The sequence below is a fragment of the Leucoraja erinacea genome, chromosome 7 (assembly GCF_028641065.1).
Source record: "Leucoraja erinacea ecotype New England chromosome 7, Leri_hhj_1, whole genome shotgun sequence".
Classification (NCBI taxonomy): domain Eukaryota; kingdom Metazoa; phylum Chordata; class Chondrichthyes; order Rajiformes; family Rajidae; genus Leucoraja; species Leucoraja erinaceus.
Genome location: NC_073383.1, coordinates 55567817 through 55593228, shown reverse-complemented (window position 1 = coordinate 55593228; position 25412 = coordinate 55567817). Strand labels below are relative to the sequence as shown.

Sequence of the window (25412 nt, the reverse complement as noted above, 5' to 3'; positions counted from 1 at the left end):
GGAGAGGAAGAGAGTGGGAGAGAGGGAGAGAGGGAGGAGAGAGAGTAGAGGGAGAGGGAGAGAGGGAGGAGAGAGGAGAGGGAGAGAGAGAGGAGAGGAGAGAGGGAGAGGGAGACGGGAGGGAGGGAGGAGAGGAGAGAGAGAGAGAGAGAGAGAGAGAGAGAGAGAGAGAGAGAGAGAGAGAGAGAGAGAGAGGTTGTGTCTCCCTCTGTTCTGATGGCTGAGAAGTTTTGAAGCAACCATTCAAGGTTTTTGTCAATGGAAGAGGGACAGACGCAATGAGATTTCAAAGTTTGACAACGTTGGACTGCTGAAACTTTCCTTTGTTAAAGGATTTCTCCATTTATTGAGGAATTCCTGCGTTCTTCTGGAGCGCCGTGGGAGCGGCTGTGGGTGGTGGATTACCAAGAGTGACCGGAGATCGGGGGGTAGGAAAGAGTGCAGTGTTTTTGTCGTTCCTAACACCGTATCTCTGCCCCCATACTGTTTTGCCCGGAGCAGGGTGCCTGGGCTTAATGAGGAGAAGGTACTTTTTATCTCCGGCAGTTTCCGGAAACTCGGAAGGACAATGAAAAGCCTCCCAAGAACTGCTCTCCGCTGTGGAAGTGAGTGTGGGGATTTTCCTTACTTGGCTGGAGAGAACTGACTCTGTTGCTTATTCGGACTGTGACTGACTCTGAGATGACTCTTGAACTGACACTGCTGGTGTCCCTGTTGCTGGTTTGTGCCACTGTCAAGATGACCGGGGCTCTGTCTCGGGCTCGGAGTTACACAGCTGTGGTTTAGGCTGCGGCTTTGGGGCCAATCGAGGATGAGCCTTACATTGACTTGGGTGGAAAAACATACGGAATCTCGGTCCAAACCGGGTTCCTGCGGAGCAGGGATGCTATAATGAAGGGCATGCATGATCTTTTCCAGAAGGATGTAATTGCCTCTGCCGAGGTTGCAAGGGGGAAGTGTGGGATGATACTAAAGTCCCAGGATGATGTGGCCTTAGTTCTGGAGAAGGGGATCACAATGGGGGGTGGGGGTCTTTATACCGGTGGAACTGTGGGTGTCCATCGTGAGACCGGTTTTCCTACGGGACGTTCCCACGTTCATCCGGGATGTGCAACTTTGTCCACACTGGCAAAGGTTGGGGAGATGCGGTCTAGGTTGACTAGGCTTATGCTCCCCTGGAGTGACCCATGTCTCTAAGGGACCTTGAGTTTCAGCAGGAGGCAGGTTTTCATGAAGGTGGAAGTGGGGTCGGGCGCTGAGGGGAGCTTTGTTGTGGAGCATGAGGGTGAACCTTACCACGTGTGTTGGAGTTGGGGAGAGGCACGGTGTCATGCGTGTAGAGAGTTTGGACATCTCCGCAGGGATTGTCCCAATCGCCGGGCCGATGCTAGAATCCTTAACGCAGTGGCTCAGGAATGCACTGCTGGCCCATCCGGGGAGGCCTGTTATGCCTCAGTGACCCGGGGCAGCACTGCTGACCCATCTGGTGGTGCCAACTCCACCTCGGCGGCCCAGGGCTGTGCTGCCCCCCGCCCCCTACGTCCTGAATCTGTGGCGGTGGTTGATGGCGAGGCGCAGGGGAAGGGCGAGGGGAGGGGAATGGCTGGTGCAGAGAAAGAAGAAGTCCAAGAAGAAGAATAAGCACCTCCATGCGAGTCAATCGCAAGTGGATAGGCCCTTGCCCAGACCTGAGCCCACCCAAGGGTGCCTGTTGGCCCCGGTGAGGTCCAATACGTACCTGGTGTGACTCAGCAAGGAGCTGAGGAGGTTCAGAAGGGGGCAGGGGAGGTTGAACGTGGGGTGGAAAAGAGGTAGTGTGGAGGCGGATGGTCCTTCCTTTGTGGAGGTCACCGTACTGCCGCATGCCAGCGGGACTAAAAGAAGGTGTGGGCCCGGAGAGGGAGAGCAAGATCATGGGCCCAAAGTAAGGGGGCAGCCTACTTTGAGACCTTCCAACCATGTTGAGGATGGTGGCCAAGAACTAGTGTCCTCTGGGCCGGAGATTGGCCCTTTGCTTCAGGGACCTTCTGCAGGTGCTACCGTACCAGTTACTGGGGTTGACTCCCCTGGAAATGTGTCCTCTGGGCCGATTGTTGTCTCCTCGTCTCAGGGGCCTTCCGAGAGTGTTATCTCACCGGTTATTGGGGTTGGCTCCCCTGGGAGTGTGTCCTCTGAGTCGGAGGATGCCCCTTCATTTCAGGAACTTCCGAGGGTGTTATCACACCAGTTTTTGGGGTTGACTCCCATGGAAATGTGTCCCCTGGGATGGGGGATGAGCAGAGACAACCCGAAGATGGAGTCTCGGGGGTAGAGGCAGTTTTCCAGTCTGTGCTTCTTATTAGAACCACGAGAGTTGCTGTGGGGTGTTGCCCCACCGGCAGAGGTAGTAGGGGAGACTACAGAAACACCGGCTCTTTCAGTGGGCCTTAGTGAGGTTACTCCGCTGGTGGTGGGAGGCAGAGACGCTCTGGGTGTTGCTGGTGGAGCGGGTACCCTGTGTGCGGTGGGGGTCGAGGCTGTTTTGGGTCGCGACCCTCATTCGGATTCCGGGGTGCCTGCGTTCTGCAGGCCCTGGGGATGCCTCTTATTTTTTCTTCCCCAGGCCCAGACATAGAGTGGGAGAGTGCAGGAGCCTGGCCTTTCACCAGACAGCTCATTGCTGTCAGGGATACCTGGACCCTCCCTCAATATTGATACTGGGGGTGGTGACATGCCGGAGGAGGGGGAGAGTGATGCAGCCAGCTTGTGCAGTGGGGTGGGCAAGCTGACAGCTAGCTGTAGTCCTACAAACTCAGACAATGACCTTGAGCGCACTATAGGGATGGATGGTGCTCCAGATGTCAGTGGGTTGACGAATTGCCCGGATTCCAGTGCTGTGTCTCGAGGGGCCGTTATCTGCGAGATTCGGGACTTTCTGAAAATAAACAAGTACTCTGACTAAAATCGAGGCAGCTGGGAGACGTTGGACGGATCTGCCGGGATTTATTAAAACACTTCATATTATCCTTGTCAGCAAAGACAGTGGTCTTCCCGAGTCTGAGAAACGTCAGTTTGGGAACTTTTTGAAGTTCCTAAGAGAGAGGGTCCCCGCTCCCATGAGGAATGTGAGGAAAAAATTCTAGTGTGTTCGCACATTCACAGTTGCCAGTCTAAACCTAAATGGTGGTAGGGGGGACTTTCGTAGATTTCATCAAGTATCAGTCCTCAGAGAGGGGAAATATGCAGTGACTTTTCTGCGAGAGGCATACTGTTGTTAGTGATGAACACACCTGGCAACTGGAGTGGGAAAGGGGGGGGGGGGGGGGGGGGGGGGGGGAGTCTACATGAGCCACCTCAGCACAAATTCGAGTGGGGTGTCGGGTTTCCTGTTGGTCCGGACTTTCCAGCCAGAGATCCTGAAGATGCAGGAAGTTGTGCCAGGTCATTTGCTCTATCTAGCCTTGAGCCTGGATGGCATACCGTTACATCTTGCAGGCCTGCCTACTTCAGGAGGTGACTGCTCTGTTGAGCACTATTGATAGTGGAGAGTGTGTCTTACTTGGGGGGATTTCAATTGCACACTTGAGGTGCGAGATCGCTCTGGTACTCAGTGTGCCCTACTGTAGTGAAGAAGTTGAGAGGTTTGATTGATTATTTTGAGTTGGTTGATGCATGGCGGAACCCCCACCCTGATTCCAGTGCTTTTTTCGCGGAGGTCTGAGGGGTGTGGTTCCTGCATTGATCGCATGTATCTCTCTGGGGCGTATGTCTCCTGTGTCTCAGCGGCCTCAATGTGGCTGGTGCCGTGCTCGGACCACTGTCTGGTATGAATGGACTTTAATCCAGCGCGCACGCGCGGCTAGGTCCACATACTGGACCGGCTGCTGGGGGATCGGTGTTTCCGGGAGTCATTCAGTCGGTTTTGGGTGAAGTGGAGAGAGAGTCAGCGGGGCTTCCCTTCCCTTAGGCAGTGGTGGGATGTTGGAAAGGCTTACATCCATTTCTTTTGTCAGGAATACACGTGGGGGTCGGCCAGAAGGCGGGACTCGGCCATCGAGAGGCTCAAGAGGGAGTTACTCGACGCAGAATCTCGCCTGGGTCGGATTGGTGAGGACTCCTGTGAGTATCAGGAGAGGAAGGAAGCTTTGAGGAACCTGCTGCTTGAGCGGTCCTGAGGCGCTTACATGAGGTCGCGGGTCCAGATGCTGCACGATCTGGACCATGCATCACCTTTCTTATCTCTCTGGAGAAAGGGTGGGGAGCCCGCAAGCAGCTCGTTGAGCTGCTCACGGATGATGGCTCCTCTGTCACAGATCCACAGAGGATCAGTGCTTGAGTTCGGTCCTTTAATGGGTCTCTGTTTTCCGCTGATGGATTCAGCGGGGAAGCTGAGCGGATCCTGTGGGAGGGTCTACCAACTGTGGACAGGGAGGTGTTTGAACTTCTTGATGACCCCTTATCATTGGAGGAGTTGACTCATGTCCTGCACCAGCTCAGGAGGGGCAAGTCCCCTGGGCTGGATGGGCTGACGGTAGAATTTGTGAGAGCCTTCTGAGATATCCGGGGGGGTGATTATATGATGTTCCTGGGGGAGAGCCTGGTGACCAGAGAGATGCCCCTCTCGTGGCGTAGGGCAGTCATTGTCCTGCTGCCCAAGAAGCACGAACTCCGCCTGTTGAAGAACTGGCGCCTGGTCTCTCTCCTCTGTACAGAGTACAACGTTTTTGCACTGGGCTCCGTGGTGTCCCAACTGTTCCACCTGGACCAGTCCTATACAATCCCTGGCCGGTCCATTCAGGATAACATGCACCTGGTTAGGGACCTGATTCATCTAGCCCAGGGTACTGGTCAGTCAGCTGCATTTCTGTCTCTTGATCAGGAGAAGGTTTTTGACAGGGTAGACCATGACTTCGGGATGCTGTAAGCGTTTGGATTTTGACCGTATTTTGTGAGCCGGTTTCGGCTTTTGTACGCTGCAGCGGAGTGTCTCGTGAAGGTTAATGGTGCGTTGTAGGCTCCCATTCACTTTGGGAGGGGGGTTTGCCAGGGGTGTCCCATATCTGGTCAGTTGTATTCAGTCTGTGTGGAGCCGTTCCTATGTCTTCTTCGGAAGCGGTTGACAGGCCTGGCTCTACCAGGACCGGGACTGGAGGTGTTTAAGAAGAAACTGCAGATGCTGGAAATTCGAAGGCACACAAAAGTGCTGGAGAAACTCAGCGGGTGCAGCAGCATCTATGGAGCGAAGGAAATAGGCAACGTCTCGGGCCGAAACCCTCTTCATGACTGGAGGTGGTTCTTTCGGCTGATGCTGATGATGTACTCCTCATGTTCACTGACCCTGTTGACCTGCGGAGGATGTGTGGCAGCCAGCATGTTTTCTCGGCTGCATCGGCCGCCAGGATTAACTGGAGTAAGTGTTCTGGACTTTCAGTGGGTCAGTGGCAGGTGGACTCCCTGCCGGAGGAGATGACATTGTAGGCATGGAGCACCACGCACCTCCTCTATCTGGGGGTTTACCTGAGTCCCACTGAGGATGCTTTGCCAGAGAACTGGCTGGAGCTAGAGACAAAAGTCATCGCCCGGCTGGGGCGCTGGTCAGGCCTGCTTGGAATTCTTTCTTTCCAGGGTAGGGTGCTGGTCATAAACCAGCTGGTGGCCTCCATGTTGTGGTTCTGGCTGGTTACTCTTGTCCCGCCCTCTATCTTTGCAACTGCATTACAGAAGAAGCTGGTGGATTTATTTTGGGGAGATAGGAAGCACTGGGTTTCCGCAGCGGTCCTGAGTCTCCCGTTAGAGGAGGGTGGCCAGTCATTAGTATGCGTGTGTACCCAGGTGGCGGCTCTCCGTCTCAGATAGCACTCTCTGGCCACGTATTTTTTCCGCCGGGGTCATTGCCTAAGGGGGGGCTTCACGGCTCCCGGTGGTGGGCATCAGTCGACCCGCCTTACGGGGTTTGCCTAGTTTCTATCGTGATGTGCTAAGAGTGAGGAATTTGGTTGTTTTCAGCCAGCGTGTTGCTCCACAGGGGGAGGGCATGTGTTGTGTCTGGGGGATTGGCCGGTCCTCACCCTGTCATGGTGGGTGTCGAGGAGAGGAGTGTGCTTAGCGTAGTTTTGACTGAGCTTACTCCCGCTCTGTCGGATTTGCTCATCGGGGCCAGGATCTGGGATATTGCTCGGGCACCGGGTCCACACAAATTGAGCCGCCTTTCTGAGATTCCCAACGTGCCATTTCATGATGCGAAGAGATGCATACTGTACAGAATGCTCCTGCACATTCTGCACCTCCTTCCCTTCATCTTCCGTCCGGACACACCTTGGCGGTCCGTGTTACCACCTGAAGGCGAGGGCGGTCCCTGGTGGAGGTCCCTCTAGAAGGGAGTCGTCCCCCTTTACATTGGGGACTTGGGGTGGAGAGTGTTGCACAGAGCGGTGGCGTGTAATAAACTTTTGAGTTCACAGACTAGCCGGCCGCCTGTATTTTCTGTGGCGAGGAAGAGACCGTGTTCCATGCGTATATGGATTGTGTGAGGTTGCTACCCCCATACCAATATCTGAAGGGGCTTTTCCTCAAGTTTTGGTTGCATTTTAGTCATACGATCCTGGTGTTTGGACACAAGACAAGGAGTGGGGAGAACCGATCAGGGGGGGTGGAGCTCCCCGTCAGTTTTCTCCTGTGCCTGGCCAAAATGGCCATTTGCAGGTCCAAGCAGCGGGCGGTCGATGGTCACACCAGAGTCGGTTGTCTGCCCCTCTTCCAGGCCTATGTCCGTGCTCGCGTGTCCCTGGAGAGGGAACACACGGTGTCCACGGGGAGGGACTCGCGTGGGGTCGAGAGCATTGTAAATAATGACTGTACCATTGTACATTAATGATTGCTTGATGTATTGTAACCTTTGAATGTGTTTTGATATGCTGTGTAATGCATTTTGCTGAATAAAGTCCTTGAAAAAGAAAAAAAAAGTGAGTGAGAAAGAGGGAGAGAGAGAGTTGCTTGAGAGGGTTTGTTCAAGAAGGAACTGCAGATGCTGGAAAATCGAAGGTAGACAAAAGTGCTGGAGAAACTCAGCGGGTGCGGCAGCATCTATGGAGCTGCATAGATGCTGCCGCACCCGCTGAGTTTCTCCAGCACTTTTGTCTACCAGTGCATAGGGAGTGGCTGAGAAAGTGGGATAACATAGAACTAGTGTGAACAGGTTTTCACTGGTCAGCGTGGACTCGATGGGACGAAGAGCCTCTTTTCATGTTGTATCTTTCAATCAATCAATCAATCAATCAATCAATTCACTAAGTTTACTCTGCAGCCTCACTCTACAATCTCAACAGCGAGATGTACAAACATAACAATATAATTAAAACAACGTTCAGCCCAGCTTCTTTTCAAATCAGACCATCGTGAGTTGAAAAATGTCACAATTCCTTTATTATTGCAAGGTTATCACACTGAAATGCCTGAACTAAGTGCATTACTAAATATTGTATTCAAATTTATTGTCATTGTCTCAATTAGAGACAACGAAATGAATTTCCCTTTATAGTCAGTATCATAAAAATAAATAAATAATAAATATTAAAACATATTAAAAAAATAAAATAGAATTAAAAAAAAGCACAAACACAGAAAGTCCACGACACAACATAACACAGTGGCACCAAGGTGAGGAAGGCACCATAGTCCAGCCAGCCTCCCCTCCGATCTTCCCAGATGTTCATCCGTGGTCGGGGATAAATAACTCAAATAACTTATACGTTATAGTTAAATAAGTTAAAATAACTTTGACTGTTCAAGAAGGCCCACCAGCTTCTTCTCCGGACAAGTATTGATGGAAATAAAAACCTAGAGTATTCTCCACATTCCAAGTATAAATGTGAAAATCTATTTTCAGTGTCCACGTTTACGTGCAATACTTCTTATGCTTGTTGGCAATGCTGTGACAGGCCCCAACAATATTAAAAGTTGTCTAACATTGAATTCCAATAGTGGCATTCACTTAGATTAGAACTCGTTTCATGTAAATGATTCAAAAATAAGTTTGAGGAACTGCAGTCTACCTTCTTTCTAGGCACGTTGCAGGCATTGGAATTCCATTCAGAATTTAAACCAATCACAAATAATTACCCCTTCTAGTCTGTGATCAGTTCTCAACCTTTCACATTATTTTGCATTTTCACTCAAGCCTGCTGGGCATTTCAAGCATTATTTTATTTGAGTTGTTCATAACAGCATATAACATACACAAAAGGACACAAATTTCAGGAACATTTCAGCAGGTTAGGCAGCATCTCTGGAGAACATGGATAGGTGTAGTTGCAGATTAAGACCTTTAGTCAGAAGAAGGGACTCAATCCGAAACTATGCCTATCCATGGACTCTGGAGATGCTGACTGACCTGTTGAGTTTTTCCAGCACTTTGGATTATTTTGTGTATTAACCAGCATCTGCAGTTCTTTATTTCTTTACAACAGTTTTGTTCTGCTTTCTGTTCACATGCATGTCCCTCTGTTGTATCTGCTCCAGAGTGATCAGCTGCATCGACAGACCTTCAACACTCTCACCTTGGTTTGGGAACAGCTCCATCCAAGACCCGCAAGAAATTCCAACAAATTGTGGACGCAGCCCAGACCATCACACAAACCAGCCTCCCTTCTATTGATTCCTTTTATACCGAACGCTGCCTCGGCAAGGCAGCATAGAAACATAGAAACATAGAAAATAGGTGCAGGAGTAGGCCATTCGGCCCTTCGAGCCTGCACCGCTATTCAATATGATCATGGCTGATCATCCAATTCAGTATCCTGTACCTGCCTCCTCTCCATACCCCCTGATCGCTTTAGCCCCAAGGGCTACATCTAACTCCCTCTTAAATATAGCCAATGAACTGGCCTCAACTACATTCTGTGGCAGAGAATTCCAGAGATTCACCACTCTCCGTGTAAAAAATGTTTTTCTCATCTCAGTCCTAAAAGATTTCCCCCTTATCCTTAAACTATGACCCCTTGTTCTGGACTTCCCCAACATCGGGAACAATCTTCCTGCATCTAGCCTGTCCAACCCCTTAAGAATTTTGTAAGTTTCTATAAGATCCCCCCTCAATCTTCTAAATTCTAGCGAGTACAAGCCGAGTCTATCCAGTCTTTCTTCATATGAAAGTCCTGACATCCCAGGAATCAGTCTGGTGAACCTTCTCTGTACTACCTCTATGTGTCCTTCCTCAGATTAGGAGACCAAAACTGTACGCAATGCTCCAGGTGTGGTCTCACCAAGACCCTGTACAACTGAAGTAGAACCTCCCTGCTCCGTTACTCAAATCCTTTTGCTATGAATGCTAACATACCATTCGCTTTCTTCACTGTCTGCTGCACCTGCATGCCTACTTTCAATGACTGGTGTACCATGACACCCAGGTCTCGTTGCATCTCCCCTTTTCCTAATCGGCCACCATTCAGATAATAGTCTACTTTCCTGTTTTTGCCACCAAAGTGGATAAGCTCACATTTATCCACATTATACTGTATCTGCCATGCATTTGCCCACTCACCCAGCCTATCCCAGTCACCTTGCAGCCTCCTAGCATCCTCCTCACAGCTAACATGCCCCCCAGCTTCATGTCATCCGCAAACCTGGAGATGTTGCATTCAATTCCCTCATCCAAATCATTAATATATATTGTAAATAGCTGGTGTCCCAGCACTGAGCCTTGCGGTACCCCACTAGTCACTGCCTGCCATTCTGAAAAGGACCCTTTTACTCCTACTCTTTGCTTCTTGTCTGCCAGCCAGTTCTCTATCCACACCAATACTGAACCCCCAATACCGTGTGCTTTAAGTTTGTATACTAATCTCTTATGTGGGACCTTGTCGAAAGCCTTCTGAAAGTCCAGATATAACACATCCACTGGTTCTCCAATATCCACTCTACTAGTTACATCCTCGAAAAATTCTATAAGATTCATCAGACATGACTTACCTCTTTTATAAATCCATGCTGACTTTGTCCAATGATTTCACCACTTTCCAAATGTGCTGCTATCCCATCTTTAATAACTGACTCTAGCAGTTTCCCCACTACCGATGTTAGACTAACTGTTCTGTAATTCCTCGTTTCCTCTCTCCCTCCCTTTTTAAAAAGTGGGGTTACATTAGCTACTCTCCAATCCATAGGAACTACTCCAGAATCTAAAGAGTTTTGAAAAAATATCACTAACACATCCATTATTTCTGTGGCTACTTCCTTAAGTACTCTGGGATGCAGCCTATCTGGCCCTGGGGATTTATCGGCCTTTAATCCATTCAATTTACCAAACACCACTTCTCGGCTAACCTGGATTTCACTCAGTTCCTCCATCTCATTTGACCCCCGGTCCCCTGCTATTTCCGGCAGATTATTTAAGTCTTCCTTAGTGAGACAAAACCAAAGTAGTTATTCAATTGGTCTGCCATGTCCTTTCCCCCCATGATCAATTCACCTGTTTCTGGCGGCAAGGGACCTACATTTGTTTTAAGTAATCTTTTTCTCTTCTCAAATCTATAAAAACTTTTGCAGTCAATTTTTATGTTCCCTGCCAGTTTTCTTTCAGCATGGATGAGTTGGGCTTGTGATAATCAAGGATGAGTATCCCCTTCCACCTATATGCCTTCCTCTGGCTTCACAATTTGCAATCTTCTATCCTTATCTCACACTGTTTGTCTTTTCATCTCTGCCCTTTGTCTAACCATCCGCAAATCAAAAATCTCCCTCACCAGTATCCACCTATCACTCAGCTGCTTTGTCCAGCCACAACTTTCTTTCAACTTTCTCCTCCCCACCACCACAATCATTCTGAAGAAAATCCTGACCTGAAACGTCACGTATCCTTATTCTCCAGTGATGCTGCCTGACCCACTGAGCTACTCCAGCAGTTTGTCTGTGATGGTTTGGTAAAGCCACTGACACCCATAATAACCTTGACTTCATCACCTCTCACTCTGCCTCTTGCAATAACCCAATCCCTTATTTTCAATTTCTGAATCTCCACCATATCTGCTCCCAAGAAGAAGCTTTCCACTGCCAATTATTCCAGATGTCCTCTTTCTTCAGTAAATGTGGATGGAGCCCTTACCAACATCTCCTCTGTGTCCCATAGTACTGCACTCACTACCTCTCCCCTCAGATGGAACAAGGATAGAGTTTCCCCTGGTACACAAAAATCCTGGAGCGAAGGAAATAGGCAACGTTGTGAGCCGAAACCCTTCTTCAGACTGATGGGGGGTGGGGGTGGGGGGACGGGGAGAAGAAATGAAAAAGGAGGAGAGCCCGAGGGCTGAGGGAGAGCTAGGAAGGGGAGGAGACAGCAAGGGCTAGCAAAATTGGGAGAATTCAATGTTCATGCCCCCCGGATGCAGACTCCCCAAGCGGAATATGAGGTGCTGTTCCTCCAATTTCCGGTGTTGCTCACTCTGGCCATGGAGGAGACCCAGGACAGAGAGGTCAGATACGGAATGGGAGGGGGAGTTGAATTGCTGAGCCACCGGGAGGTTAGGTTGGTTAATGCGGACCGAGCGGAGGTGTTCGGCGAAACGATCGCCAAGCCTCCACTTGCTCTCACCGATGTAAACACGAGTTTTCCCTGATTCTCATCTTTCACTTTACCAGCCTCCATATCCAGCATGTTATTTTCCAACATTTCTGCCACCTTCACCGTGATCCCACCAAAAGTCACATCTTCCCATACCCAGTCCTTTCCGCTTTCCATGGAAATGAGTTCCTCTACAATTCCTTGGTTTGACAATTCCCATCTAATGTGGGCCCTCCCCAGGCACTTTCCCCTGCAACCACAAAATATGTAACACCAGTCCCTACACCTCCATCCGGGGTCCCCAGCAGTCCTTCCAGGTGAGATATAGATGCGCATGCACCTCTTCCAACATTATCTATTGTTTTTGGTGATTCCAAAGTGGCCTCATCTGCATTGGCAAGACCAAGCATAGACTAGGTGACTGGTTCACCAAGCAATAATGTTCTGTCAGTCAAGGTTTGCTGGATCTCCTAGTTGCTAACCATTTTAACTCTCCTTCCCATTCCCATGCTGACCTTTCTGCCCCGGGTTGCCTCCCTTGCCAGAGTGAGGCCACATGACAATGGACGAACAGCACCAAATATTCCAGTTAGGCAGCTTATAACTCAAATCTCTCATTTTTAGCTTTCTCCCCCCTGCTCCACTCAGTCTAAATGTCCCAATCCTAAACGTGGTCACAGATGCTGCCTGTCCCGCTGAGTTCTCCAGTATTTTTCCAGTTCAGTATCGGGCCTAACTCAGATATTTATTGAAGTGGAACCCTCCAAGTGCAAAGTTGCCCCTCCCTCCCCTCATAAGCAGCAGTCAGTAACCATTTGGAAGCTTTGGTTGCATCTCGAATTACATGAAAAATTTAGTGGAACATAAGGACAATATGCACAGTGTGTTTGTGTTTCATCTCATTGTAGTATCTGGCTTCCAGCACCACATTTACAAATGATCATTGTGCATGATTTATTGGGCAGGGTGTGTGGGAGAAATCGGATAGCTCGTCAAGCAGAGAATGTTTTCTAAATCTTTCAGAACATGCATGATTAATTGCAAAACACAATCGCTAGAGGAACTCAGCGGGTCAGGCAACATCTGAGGAGGGAATGGACAGGCGAAGTTTCGAGTCGGGACCCTTCTCTACATTGGAGTCTGTCCGTAGAGGGGGGCATTTTGCTTGAATATGAATCCGCATGCGAACAATAGAATGCATGAAACGTGACCTAAATATGAAACAATACACACGGCCAGCCTATTCACGATAAACAATAACACATATTATACATATAACCTAATATGTTGTCGTTTTATCTTATCTCGCAATACAGAATCCCTTTTTTCTTTTTTGAAAAAGCGTTCACAGGAGGAAATACATTTATTATTAATCAGTTGTAATGTCTTATTTTGTAGCTGGCTACTTCATTCAGCCTTGGTATTTTATTTTATAATTGGACTGGGCCATCGGGAGTACCCGCCCACCAGCAAGCAGTAATTAACACCATTCCGTTCGTTCCACAGATGCTGCTCGATCCGCTGAGTCCCGCCAGCAGATTGTTTGTTACTCGAGATTGGCGCATCTGCAGCCTCTTGTGTCTCCACTCATTTACACTATTCCCACACCGATTCCATTGTATTGTCCCCTTCACCCCATCAATTCCTTCCAGATTTTGCTACTCATCCACACCACGGGATCATTCCCAGCATCGACCAACTTACCAATAATTTAACTCCAACAATCGAATATTTTTATAGATAAATAAATTGTATTGCTGTATTTATTCTTGGAGTAATTACCATTGTTAAAGCCGCTGCCCATTCACAATAGCGAATACGACTTTGGGATTTGCATTCTTCCCATAACATTAACCATCAGCGACTATTACCAAAATCCAAGGTTGAGCCCAAAGAACATCTGCAGATGTTATTTTATGTTCGTACACATAACATTCGGATTGTAATTATCTTGTATTTTGAGCAGCTTTGCTTACTGCTGCAGAGAACACGATGAAAGTAAGACTCCAGTGTGATTTCTAGCGTATGAAGAAAGTAATCTATCACCTGCCCTAACACCTGACAGTTGAGAAAGATCGGAATGTATCATGGACCCTGCAGGAGGCTGCAACGCCGTTGGCACAACGCCATCTAGAAAATAATTGCTAAATTGGCAAATGCATGCCAAAACCATTCAGTGTATGTTCGATACCTTACTGTAACACAATCCTTCTGGATTTATAAATCCATTCGGAAACTCTTTGCAGTGGACGTAATTTTATGTTTAAACCAATTATCCCGTCATGTTCGCATACATTTGTGCTCACCGATTAGACAGAAAAGTCCAATCATCGAAGTTCTGAACTCATTTATTTATCCTCCTGATGCCAATGTACAACAATGTCAGCCAGGTACCTTCTATGGTTTTGCCGGGTATCATTAATACATTATATTGTGCTCCTGCCAAAAACATTGAGAAGTGGAACTGGAAGTCCCGCCCCTTGCATTTCATAAGTTCCATCGTTCCAGGCGTTATACAACATTCTGCCAGTCAGAATAAGTTTAAAAGGAAAACCCTTTTCCCGGCGCCTTATGCCAAGGCTTTTGGCACATACACGGGGTGAAAGTGGCAGGTTTACATGTGTTTGTTCCTGTTGCAGGTTGGTATTGATGGTTGCGAACCCGGCTACATGTATCTGAAGCAGAATGAGAAAGTGGTTCAGATCTGATCTGATCTGACCAGGCTCTGAATTTTAATTAGAGACTGCTCGTCAGCGACCGGTTTCCAGCTTCTAGCGCGGTGCTGATGAATCGGGGACGTGAGCTCGCGTTTAAATCCACCCCTCTCTCTCTCTCTCTCCTTTTCTCAGACCAGACATCTCGGCTGTGTGGGGCATTCTCCGTACTTAAGCCATGGGCGACTCGCCTTCAGATCCAGCAAGGTCTTCATATAACCAGACGGTGACCGAAGCCAGGAACGGCCATTATTCCAGCCAGCAGAACCAAGAGTTCAAGATGGAGAAAGATAACGAAATGAGGATAACTGAAAGCGCGCAGTCGGGAGATATGGTGGAGAACAGAGGTGAGTGTGTGATCCGCAGTTCCAGCAGGTCTAGGGGCTGGTAGTTGGGAGCCAGCGGGCGGAGCGGAGCGCAGAGCTAAATCAAGGAAATGTCTGCCTGCCAGTGACTTAACAGAGAGATGGAAACTTTCCGCTACCTAGTTACATAATGCAAGTGATCAATAGTGGGCACAGTTTCAGTTTAAACAGAATACTATTTTATAATTAATGAGACCATTTAGGTGATTTCATGTATATTATTTTTAAGACTATTTTTATGCGAAGTCCAACCGTCTCTAGCTCCAACAGCTTAAAACTGACGAATAAATATGCATGAATTATTAAATACACCAAGTGTGAAGCTTCAACTAAATTTCAGTTTAGGAAACTTAACATGCCCGAGTAGACTAAATCAGACTGCCGGAATGCACACAGTAAAACACCATCCCGCTGCCAATAGTGCCTCCACTGAGCTGCACACTTGCCTGAAGAAGGGTCTCGACCAGAAACAAGCGTCACCTATTCGTTTCCTCCAGATATGCCGTCTGACCCGCTGAGCTACTGCAGCTTTTTGTGACTATCTATCTGCACTCTTGCCAGCACTGGCGAGACCCATAAAATTAGGACAGAAGATTTATTTCTTCCTCGCCTCTCCCCCAGGTTTACTGGAAAGCAGTCAGAAGCTGAAACCCCACGAGGCTCAGAGTTACCGCAAGAAGGCATTGTGGGTGTCCTGGACCTCTATTGTGGTCACTCTATCGCTCGCCGTCGCAGCTTTCAGTGAGTACAATACATCCAACTTTACGCAGTCCCCTTACCCTCCCTCCTTGCAGTGGGCACACTTGCCATTAACAAACGAGCCATTTTATCACCATAAAAGTGTGAAACGATAAACTCCAATTGTATGTATGTTGAAATGTTCAATTTTGCTGCTGCGGTGAATAAAATGCTCTGGAGGACATTTGTCACATTGAAACATCTTGCATTCATGTCATATATCGATCCTGAAGCATAAGCCGCCGGGAAATGATTTGGCAGGTTGAATTCCGGGGACAAGACACCGACTTTAATGCTGAGCATTTTTATGAAGCAGCCAGATTTCACCACACAGAGATACAAATCCTGTTAAACCAGGATGCCAATAAAGACGGCTTTCTTTTTATTCCAACCGTGCCTCTGAATGTTAAGTATGTTAAATGGTTGACATGATAAATACAATAAAAATTGGACATTGTACTTTGATTAGCTAATCCAATACATGAACACGTTTTTTTATAATCAACAGCGTAACTCAGTGTCTGGATGTCATTTGTATCATGAGCATCTATGTTAATTTATCCTGCGATTATCAGGATGAAAGAGTTTTGCTTTGCATTTATCTGCAATTGCATAAAGCAAGCATACATCTTTTGCCATGATTCAACATGGCACAATAATGTGTTTAAGGAAAAAAATGTAATATTTGCAAAATAGATTTAAGAAAAGCCAGGACAAGATGGAAACTTGTGAAAGCAAATGGTAGAGTTTGGAGAGGTGATGATTGAAATGAGTAATATATTGGATTGTAGTAGAATTTGTGTAAATGGATGCTCAATGGTTAGTGGAAACTCAGCGAGTTGAAAGGCCCATTTTTGTTCCATATAACTCAATGATTCTATGATTCTATAACCGTTATTTTACATACAAGTTACAAATATAAACATGCTTGTGCTTTCACCCATCTTTTCCATTATATGGACCCAAAATGCTGGAGTAACACAGTGGGACAGGCAGCATCTCTGGAGATGCTGAGATGCTGTCTTTTCTGCTGAGGTACTCCAGCATTTTGTGTCTTATCTTCAGATTAGGCCATCAGCTGCAGTTCCTTCCTATACAATTTGTTTTCCCATTGTATCTTCTCTACCTCTCCTCAGTCATTTTCATCTTCATGATGGTTTTTATCTGTATGCCTGTTTTCTAACTTTTATTCTCAATTTTGCTTGGCTGCTTACATTGTTAAATACTCTTGCACTTTCCCCTGCAACCACAGATGTAACACCAGTCCCTACACCTTCTCCCTCACTTCCATCCAGGGGCCCTAGCAGTCCTTCCAGGTGAGGTAAATTGTTTATTTTAAATATAGGATTTCCAGCTTTTCCTTGTATTATTGCTGTCCTCACGAAGGTAATGTGTTAGATTGGAGTCAATGGCAATCCACTGGGAAATTACTGATGTTTTTTTGAAGATAATATACAATTACTAGTGGAAGATATAGCGTTTGGAAATAAAAAATATTGAAATTTTTAATGTATAGGATGTATTAGGCCTTTAAATATATTTTTGAAATAATTTTATTCAGTTAAGGAACCATTTCATATTCTGTCAACATCAAGGTCAGTGACATCCTACAAGCATTACTTTTTCTAAAAGTCAAATTTTTGTGAAACATTGTACAGAAGTTTAACTAATCTGCAATGCAGTCAGCTATACAAACTTGAATTATCTACACAACTTTATACAGTGAAACACCCAGTCACATCAGAGAAAAGTTTGTAACCAAAATCAGTTGGAAGAGAAAAAAGGGTAGGAGGCAGAGCTTCAGGGGGAGAATTACAGAATTTGGAGCTCAGGAAGATGAAGTTATCTGTGGGGAGTGGTGGAGTAAGGAAAATCTGGAAGATTATGCCGTAGTGATCACAGAGGTTTCAGTGATACTGGGTTGTTATATCTACAAGGTTACTGCACTGCTGTTGACATTGTTGTATGCATTTACCAAAAATATTTGATAAATTAAGTGAGAAAATATTGTCAATGGTTGCTTGCAATGGAACAGCAACATAGATGTGCAGGCAGGAGATGCAGGCTCACACCGAAGATAGACACAACATGCAAGAGTAACTCAGTGGGTCAGGCAGCATCTCTGGAGAACATGGATAGGCGATGTTTCGGGCTGGGATCCTTCGTACTGATTGTGCTGGGGTGGAGGGGAAGAAAACTAGATTAGAGGAGAGGACAAGTCAAAGTCATGCAAGTAATAATTCAGTATAGGTGGGGGGGGGGGGCTTTTTTGATAGAGGTGAAAAGGCAGAAGGCGTGAGAGAAAATGATTGGAGTTGCAAATTGTGAAGCTAGAGGAAAGAATGTAGGTGGAAGGGAAGGGGGAGCGGAGATGCAGGTCCAGGTGGGGTACAGGAGAGAGAGGGTGGGAAAAGAAAGGGGGTAAAGTCTTGGAGATGGCAGTCTTTGCCAGGTTAACGACAACCGCTTGCTTTCAATTCACCATGCAAAAATAAATATGGGTGCCGAATACTTATCTATAACTGTAGACTTGATTTGAATGACAAAAAAAATGGAAAGGGAATCAAGGAGAGTTGAAGAGGTTGAAGGTGAATATATTAATGAATGAATAAGTTTATTGGCCAAGTGTGTATACAAACAAGGAATTTGCCTTGGTGCTCCTCTCGCAACAACACGACATACAGTAACAATTAAGAATGACACAAACAACATTAAACATTAAGAATAAAACATTATATTTTAAACATGTGAATGAAATAAAATACCAGAGCAAAAGGAAGCAACAGACTATTGGTTATTGAGGAGAGCTACTGCTTGTGGGAAAAAAAGCAGCTTTGACAGTTCAGAGTCGTCTTCTAGAGGGAAGTGCTTCAAAGAGTTTGTGGCCAGGGTGAGAGGGGTCAGAGATGATCTTACCCACTCGCTTCCTGGCCTTTGCAGTGTACAGTTCGTCAATGGGTGGAAAGTTGCAACCAACAACCTTCTCAGCTGATCGGACGATTCACTGCAGGCTCCAGATTTGTCGTGCTTGGTGGCTGAGCCAAACCAGACCATGATGGAGAAGGTGAGGACAGACTCTACGATGGCAGTATAGAATTGGACCATCATTGTCTGTGGCAGATTGTGTTTCCTCAACTGCCACAGGAAGCACAACCTCTGTTGGGCCCTTTTGACTGTGGAGTCGATGGTGACCGCCATTTCAGGTCCTTGGACATGATGGCTCCAAGGAACTTAAAAGACTCCACAGATGTGATTGTGATGTTGTTGATGTCGAGTGGGGAGAGGTGAGGGGGAGCTCTCCTAAAGTTCTGTTACAAATAAAAAGAGGTGGGATAATGATGAAAGAACAAAATAGGTTGGAGTTAGAAGGGGAAACGTGGGAAATTAATACAGAAAATGTGCGTTGACATTGGTATGGGCCTGTTGCAGTATGTGGTATGATGAGAAATTTGGCAAAATCAAGCTTAGAACTGACAAAAGCATTGAAGGATAATGTGGATCAAAGCACGCAATAATGCAATGATGCCCTGAAGCAAAAAGAACATGACTCAGCTCCTCTGAAGATGATTGACAATATGTGCATTGTGGTTTATGCTCATTAATAAAACTGTAGTTTGGGAATTGTAAGTCCAGCAATGGACCAAGAAAGAAGGACCACTTATAAACTAATTTCTTTGGCAGAGTGGTTAAAAAAAGCATTGGAAAGACAGTTAACAATCCATATCAATGAACTTCATTCAAAAGTGATGAAAAAACATTAATCTGAAATGTGGCGCTGTTTCTCTTTCTACAGATTTTGCCTGACCTGCTGAGTATTCTGTCATTTACAGTTTTTTTATGTCAGATTTTCAGCAGCTGTAATTTTAAAATTTTCAATGATAAAAGAATAGTACTTTTTGGATCATTGTTGCGAACAGATTAACTACAGTGTAGATCTACCTCATCAATTGATTATCTGCATGATGTTATCTTATCAAACTGCATATATTCGTTTTCCAAAATTGTATTTTATTTATAAGCTTTGCAATATATGCAGTGCATTCATATGCCTCTATCATCAACAAAAAAAACAGAGCAATCCACTTCAGGGTAAGTTTCATATTATTTTGACTTGATATCAATTTGGCTTTTACATATTTTCCATTATGAATATATTTTTATGTTTCCCACCTCAGAGCACAAATTTGGGAGGGTTGTAAACCGTGGCTTTTGCCCCACAAAATATTTGCAGTTGCTATACTAGATTTCATTTCATATCTCAGCGTAATGTCTTGGAAAACAAAAGGTGCTGGTGTGCAACATTTGTAAAGGACAGCTCCCTTCATTGAATGACGAGGATTTTTTTTTTGCAAAGCCTATGGGTATGCCTCAGTAAGTTAATAATCTTCTAGTTCATTGTTTACTGTCTCAGTGTACATCTCAGGGAACAGTCCTTGGAGAAGAATCCCATGTTACATAACAATTGGTAATGAACCTTGGGACAGGACATGGCAGTTCTTGGCAAATGTACATCTCAGAATAAAATGGTTACATACCACAATTTTGCCAGGACTTAAGGGCCTGAGTTATGGGTGAGTTTGGACAGACTGGGACTTTATGCCTTGGAGCACATGAGGCTGAGGGGTGATCTAATTGAGGTGTATAAGATCATGAAGGGGTGAATGCATAGTTTTTTACCCAGAGTAAGGGAATCAAGAAACATATGGCATTGGTTTAAGGTGAGAGGGGAAAGATTTAATAGGAGTATTTAATGGAATCTCTATGTTCGCAATATATTTTTGATCTCCAGATAAAATGGAAGAAAGTTTACATAGTTGTTCTGATGCAATATCCAATTGGTAACACCCACATATCATCTAAACTCATGACAACAACACTCAGTGTGCCCAATTCCTGATGATTTGTTTTTCTGAACAAGTTTGTCCTTGTTGTGCATTTCTCTTGCATTGTCGACTGCTCAGTGTGTTAAATTCAACACAGTGGAGCATGGTCGATGAATGGAAGCAGTACACATCTCAAATGAAATTTCAGTCCTCATCAATAGATTGATAATATGGGCAATGAACTCTATGTCAAGGAGCATATTATCTCATTTACTTATGATATCAATGTGTGTTTCATTTGACCATCAGGTGAGATCTTCAATTCATGCTTGTATCCTACCTGCTCAGCATAGCAAAGAATTGCTATGAACTACAAATTCCATTTGGTCACTTCTGTTTATTCACACAGAGACGCATTGCAACGATCAATCTATTATTTCTATGTGGGGAAATAAAATAATGTAAAAATCAGTGTGTGAGATGCGCAGAGACTGAGTTATTTTGTATTACAGGAAGCAATTGAAATGATTCTAGCAATGATTTTCCCAGTGGCAGGTTGCAGGAGACTGTTTTATAAAAATCAGAATTGAACTATGATTTCTTGAGAATGTTCACGATTACTGTGTCGGAGATTCTCTGATATGGTCTTGTATTAGCAGTTGAGGGAGGCGAGATAATGAAGTTGTCCCGTTTGTACTTAGAAGGGTCTCAACCCGATACATCACCCATTCCTTCTCTCCAGACTTTATTTCAGCGGGGGTTTTGTGTGTTCTGAACACCTTCATTTTCAGCTGTTGGATAACCTTTTCAATCTCATGCTGGGCTGTGACAACACTGAAGGTGCAGTGGATAACATGCTATCAGAAGGAATTAATTGAGTATAGAAGCTGGGATGTAATGTTAAAATTGTACAAGGCATTGGTGAGACCAAATGTGGAGTATGGTGTACAATTTTGGTCGCCCAATTATAGGAAGGATGTCAACAAAATAGAGAGAGTACAGAGGAGATTTACTAGAATGTTGCCTGGGTTTCAACAACTAAGTTACAGAGAAAGGTTAGAAGCACAGAAGGTTAAGGGGGGACTTGATAGAGGTCTTTAAAATGATGAGAGGGATAGACAGAGTTGATGTGGATCAGCTTTTCCCTTTGAGAATAGGGAAGATTCAAACAAGAGGACATGACTTCAGAATTAAGGGACATAAGTTTAGGGGTAACATGAGGGGGAACTTCTTTACTCAGAGAGTGGTAGCGATGTGGAATGAGCTTCCAGTGGAAGTGGTGGAGGCAGGTTCGATGGTATCATTTAAAAATAAATTGGATAGGCATATGGATGAGAAGGGAATGGAGGGTTATGGTATGAGTGCAGGCAGGTGGGACTAAGGGAAAATAATTGTTCGGCACGGACTTGTAGGGCCGAGATGGCCTGTTTCCGTGCTGTAATTGTTATATGATTATATGGTTATATGTTAATTGTATTTGCATCAAATGCACCATTTTGCAAGAGGAGGTCTCCCAGAGGGCACTGACTTCATTCTGTCCACTTGATTGCTCCTCTGTTTTTGGCTGTCACTGTTGTAGGAGCTCTGGTGTTTGGTGCATAGGCAGTCTCAACAGTACTGAAGTATCCACTAGCATCATAACTGTTGGCAAGTTTCTAGACCTCCTGGGCTCTTTCCATCTGCCATTTGCCATAGGTTACGAGTTTTAGATTTGATGTTGGATGTAACACTTCAGATACTAATATTATTTATCTAGTTGTGATGGTGGTTTCAGGACATGACTGATGTGTGTTTCTAATTTATTAGCTGGATCTTTTGCATTTTTGGTATAAACCAGCATCTGAAGTTCCTTGTGTAGAAAGTAACTGCAGAAGCTGGTTTACACCAAAGATAGACACAAAATTCTGGAATAACTCAGTGGGACAGGCAGCATCTCTGGAGAGAAGGAATGGGTGACGTTTTGGGTTGAGCCATCTAAAGAATGCAGTTTCTTTCTACACTCTTTTCAATGAAAGAGGGCTGTTGCTGTGGACTGTGCGCATGGACTGTGCAGAACCATGTCTTGGTTCAATAGCATGGAGCTTCAAAAGATTGTGGACCATGACCTTAAGTATTTGCTTGCCAATGACTCACATTCTCCCCAAATGGATATAAACATACTTGACGGCTTCTTCTTTAGCCTTCCTCCTTTAATCTTCTTCCCTCAATGCTCCTTGAAGCTCATCCTTTCCAACCCTCCCTTCTCCATTCCACCAACATCTCACTATCTCTTTTCTTCAACTCTTCCATTCCCCACCACTCTCTCTCCCACCAACTCTCCCTTTCTACTCCTCACACTCTTCTTCCTCATCACCTCATTTGCCAGTGTTGCTGTGTGCCTGAAAAATGAATAAACAATCAAAATATGTGGAACAAATTACTGTTGAAAATGTGTGAGGCAAAACCAAATTGGAATAGTACCTGAGTAAAATGTAAATGCTGAGAGTGTGAGAGGTGAATAGCAAGGGAGAAGATGCATGGAATATAAAATGGAGACCAAATCAGCAGACGAGCCTCTTTCTGTGCTGTATTTCTTTTATTATTCTTTGTAAAACTATCACAAATAAATCTAGTGGGAAACTTCAGAGGGCGTTTCTTTATGAAAGGAGTGATGGGATGTGGAATGGTTAAGATACATAACATGAACATGGTAAAGGGATTGAGTATAGCAGTTGGGAGATTATGTTGCAGTTGCATGAAGGGCCTGTCTCACTTGGCGATTTTTTTGGCGACTGCCGTCATCATTAACTGACGTATCAGGTCACCGAAAAATACGCGGTGCGACGCGGCGTGATGACGTATGACGCACGGTGTTTTTTCAAGTGTCGCAACATATTTTTGTTGCCGCTGGAGTTTGAAATGTTCAAAATCTTTAGGTGACACTCTCATGACGCTGGCAGTCACCGAAAAAACGGCAAGTGGGACAGGCCCTTAAGATGTTGGTGTGGCCACATGCAGAGTATTGTGTTCAGATTTGGCCACCATGTTATAGGAAGAATGTTGTCAAGCTGGAAAGAGTGCAGAGATGATCTATGAAGATGTTGCCAGGACTCAAGGGCCTGATATATAGGGTGACGTTGGGCAGGTTAGGACTTTATTCCTTGGAGCACAGGGGATGAGGGGGCGTACAAAGTCATGAGAGGAATAGATTGGGTAAACACACAGTCTTTTGCCCAGAGTAGGGTTAATCGAGAACCAAAGGATATAGCTTTAAGAGGAGGGAGGAAACATTTAAAAGGAACTTGAGGGTAGCTCTTTTACCCAAAGAGTGGTGGATGTATGGAACGAGCTGCTGGAGAAGTTTGTTGAGGTCGGTATTATCACAACATTTAAGAAGCATTTAGACAGGTACATGGATAGAATAAGTTTAGATGGATATGGGCCAAACACAGGCAGGTGGGACGAATGCAGATGGGGCATGTTAGTCAGAGTAGGCAAGTTGGGCTGTTTCCATTCTGTATGATTCTATGCGTCTATAAAACCTGATTAGATCATACAGGAGAAATAAATAGTAGGGTAGGGTGGGAAGGTAAGAAGATAGGCAGAGGCATAGATGGGTTTTATCTTTAAGTCTGTTAGAACAGCAAACCACTTGAACTAAATCCATTTTTAATGAAGCAGTTCTGATTAATGATTAATGTCAAAAAGTTTTCCTTTTTTCCCAGTGTCAGCGAAATATAACTCATTAAGTTCTCTGTATCCCTATTATCAGCTCTGAACCTGTGCTGGTTGCTTGAATCTGTGACTGACTTAAAGTGCAATTTCGTGTGGCAGAAGGTTCAAATAAGTTTTTTTATACTTACTTAGCTATGCTTTTTTATATTCTTACAGTTACCCAACCTACACAGTTTCTTTTTGTACTTCAACATCAATTGAAAACATTAAATATATTGGCAATTGGCACTGGCAACATATAATATAATGAGAAAAGAGTCAGATAAGGTGACGCAGTGGTTCAGATTGTGCAATCAGGTTAACATTGGCTCAGAGACAGCCGCACACAAAGACATTACAGTCTCTGTGGTGTGGATTCCCCTACACCCAACATAGTTGTAACTCTGGCGTCTGCGACATGAGATATTTGATGTCCAATGATAGTGCTTTCATCAAATAGGCTTTATCAAGGAAAACATTTGCAGATTGTAACCCAGGTTATAATTTTCAATGGACTTGTAGGATGTTTTATAGAGTCAAATGAATTTAGGGACATTTATTGTGGATTAAGATAGAGGCTGAAATATCATAAACAAAGATTAAAAACTAATTATAATAGAAAAGAAAGTGCTGGAATCACTCAGCGTGTCAGGCAGCAAATGTGACGAGTGAAACAAAGTTAAATGTCCTTCATCAGAATCAGAAAAGTGGGAAAACTAGTTAATTTTAAATTATAATGAGGGAAGGGTGGATAGGATAAAGGAATTACTCTGATAGGGTGAGGCCCGCAAAGGGACAGGTAAAAACTGAAATGCAGAGCAGCCTAGCCGATCATCCTTGAGCATGAAGGAGAGTTCCAGTGATCTCATAGGACCTCGTAGGACCACGTGTCGACCATGCTGCGAGTTTGAGTTGAGGGCAAACTTTTCTAAACTCACAGATTAGGTCGCCGCCGTGGGACAGCCCCTTAACTGTGGGGAAGATCCGAAGATTTGGTGGGGAGTTCAGAAAGGTTGACAGGCCATGATTTAAACTGTTACGGGGATTGCCCAACGACAGTGGTTGGCTAAAGCAATGGAAGGCACTTGATTTCTGAATCTGGAAATCCTCAACTAGCAAACTCAAGTAGCCAGAGTTAATCTAACACTGTGGTCAAATAGGAGAAGCGCTGTTCTATTATAAGCTCAACATTTCTAACCCATCTCTCAGAATTTTCTTGGTTGCGCAGTACCACCAATCCTGCCTATATAGCAATTGGTTAAGGGCAGGTTGGTGCCAGGATTCAGGGCTCTATCTTTTAAAATTCATCTCAACTCAAACCCACCTATTTATGGGTATTATATTTCCCCCTCTACTAATGAAAAATGTAAACCCAGTTTTCTGTTTTGCAGGATTCTATTTCCATATGCCAGGGTCTTCCTTATTATTTCCTATAATCTTTGGTTCTGAATGAGAAAGTCTAGCCTAATGTCCTCCTGGACCAGTGTGGTTATTTATGATATCAGTTTTCTAAATTCTAATTCAAAGTAAATGTTTACAGAAATTG

General features: G+C 45.1%; 1 protein-coding gene across 2 annotated transcripts in view; it reads left to right on the top strand.

The window, feature by feature from the left end:
- The first annotated feature begins 3429 nt into the window (after positions 1–3429).
- The window catches only part of tmem163a (transmembrane protein 163a), a 98134-nt gene continuing 76151 nt past the window's right edge, over positions 3430–25412 (top strand). The window contains exons 1-3 of one of the 2 annotated variants that reach the window (XM_055638620.1): positions 3430–4098; positions 14383–14594; positions 15234–15353. In XM_055638620.1, coding sequence (XP_055494595.1) covers positions 14426–14594; positions 15234–15353 — 289 coding nt within the window. In that variant the 5' untranslated portion in view covers positions 3430–4098; positions 14383–14425. Of the gene's footprint in view, positions 4099–13358; positions 14173–14382; positions 14595–15233; positions 15354–25412 lie in introns of those variants that run through there. The other variant, XM_055638619.1, reaches the window with a different exon arrangement.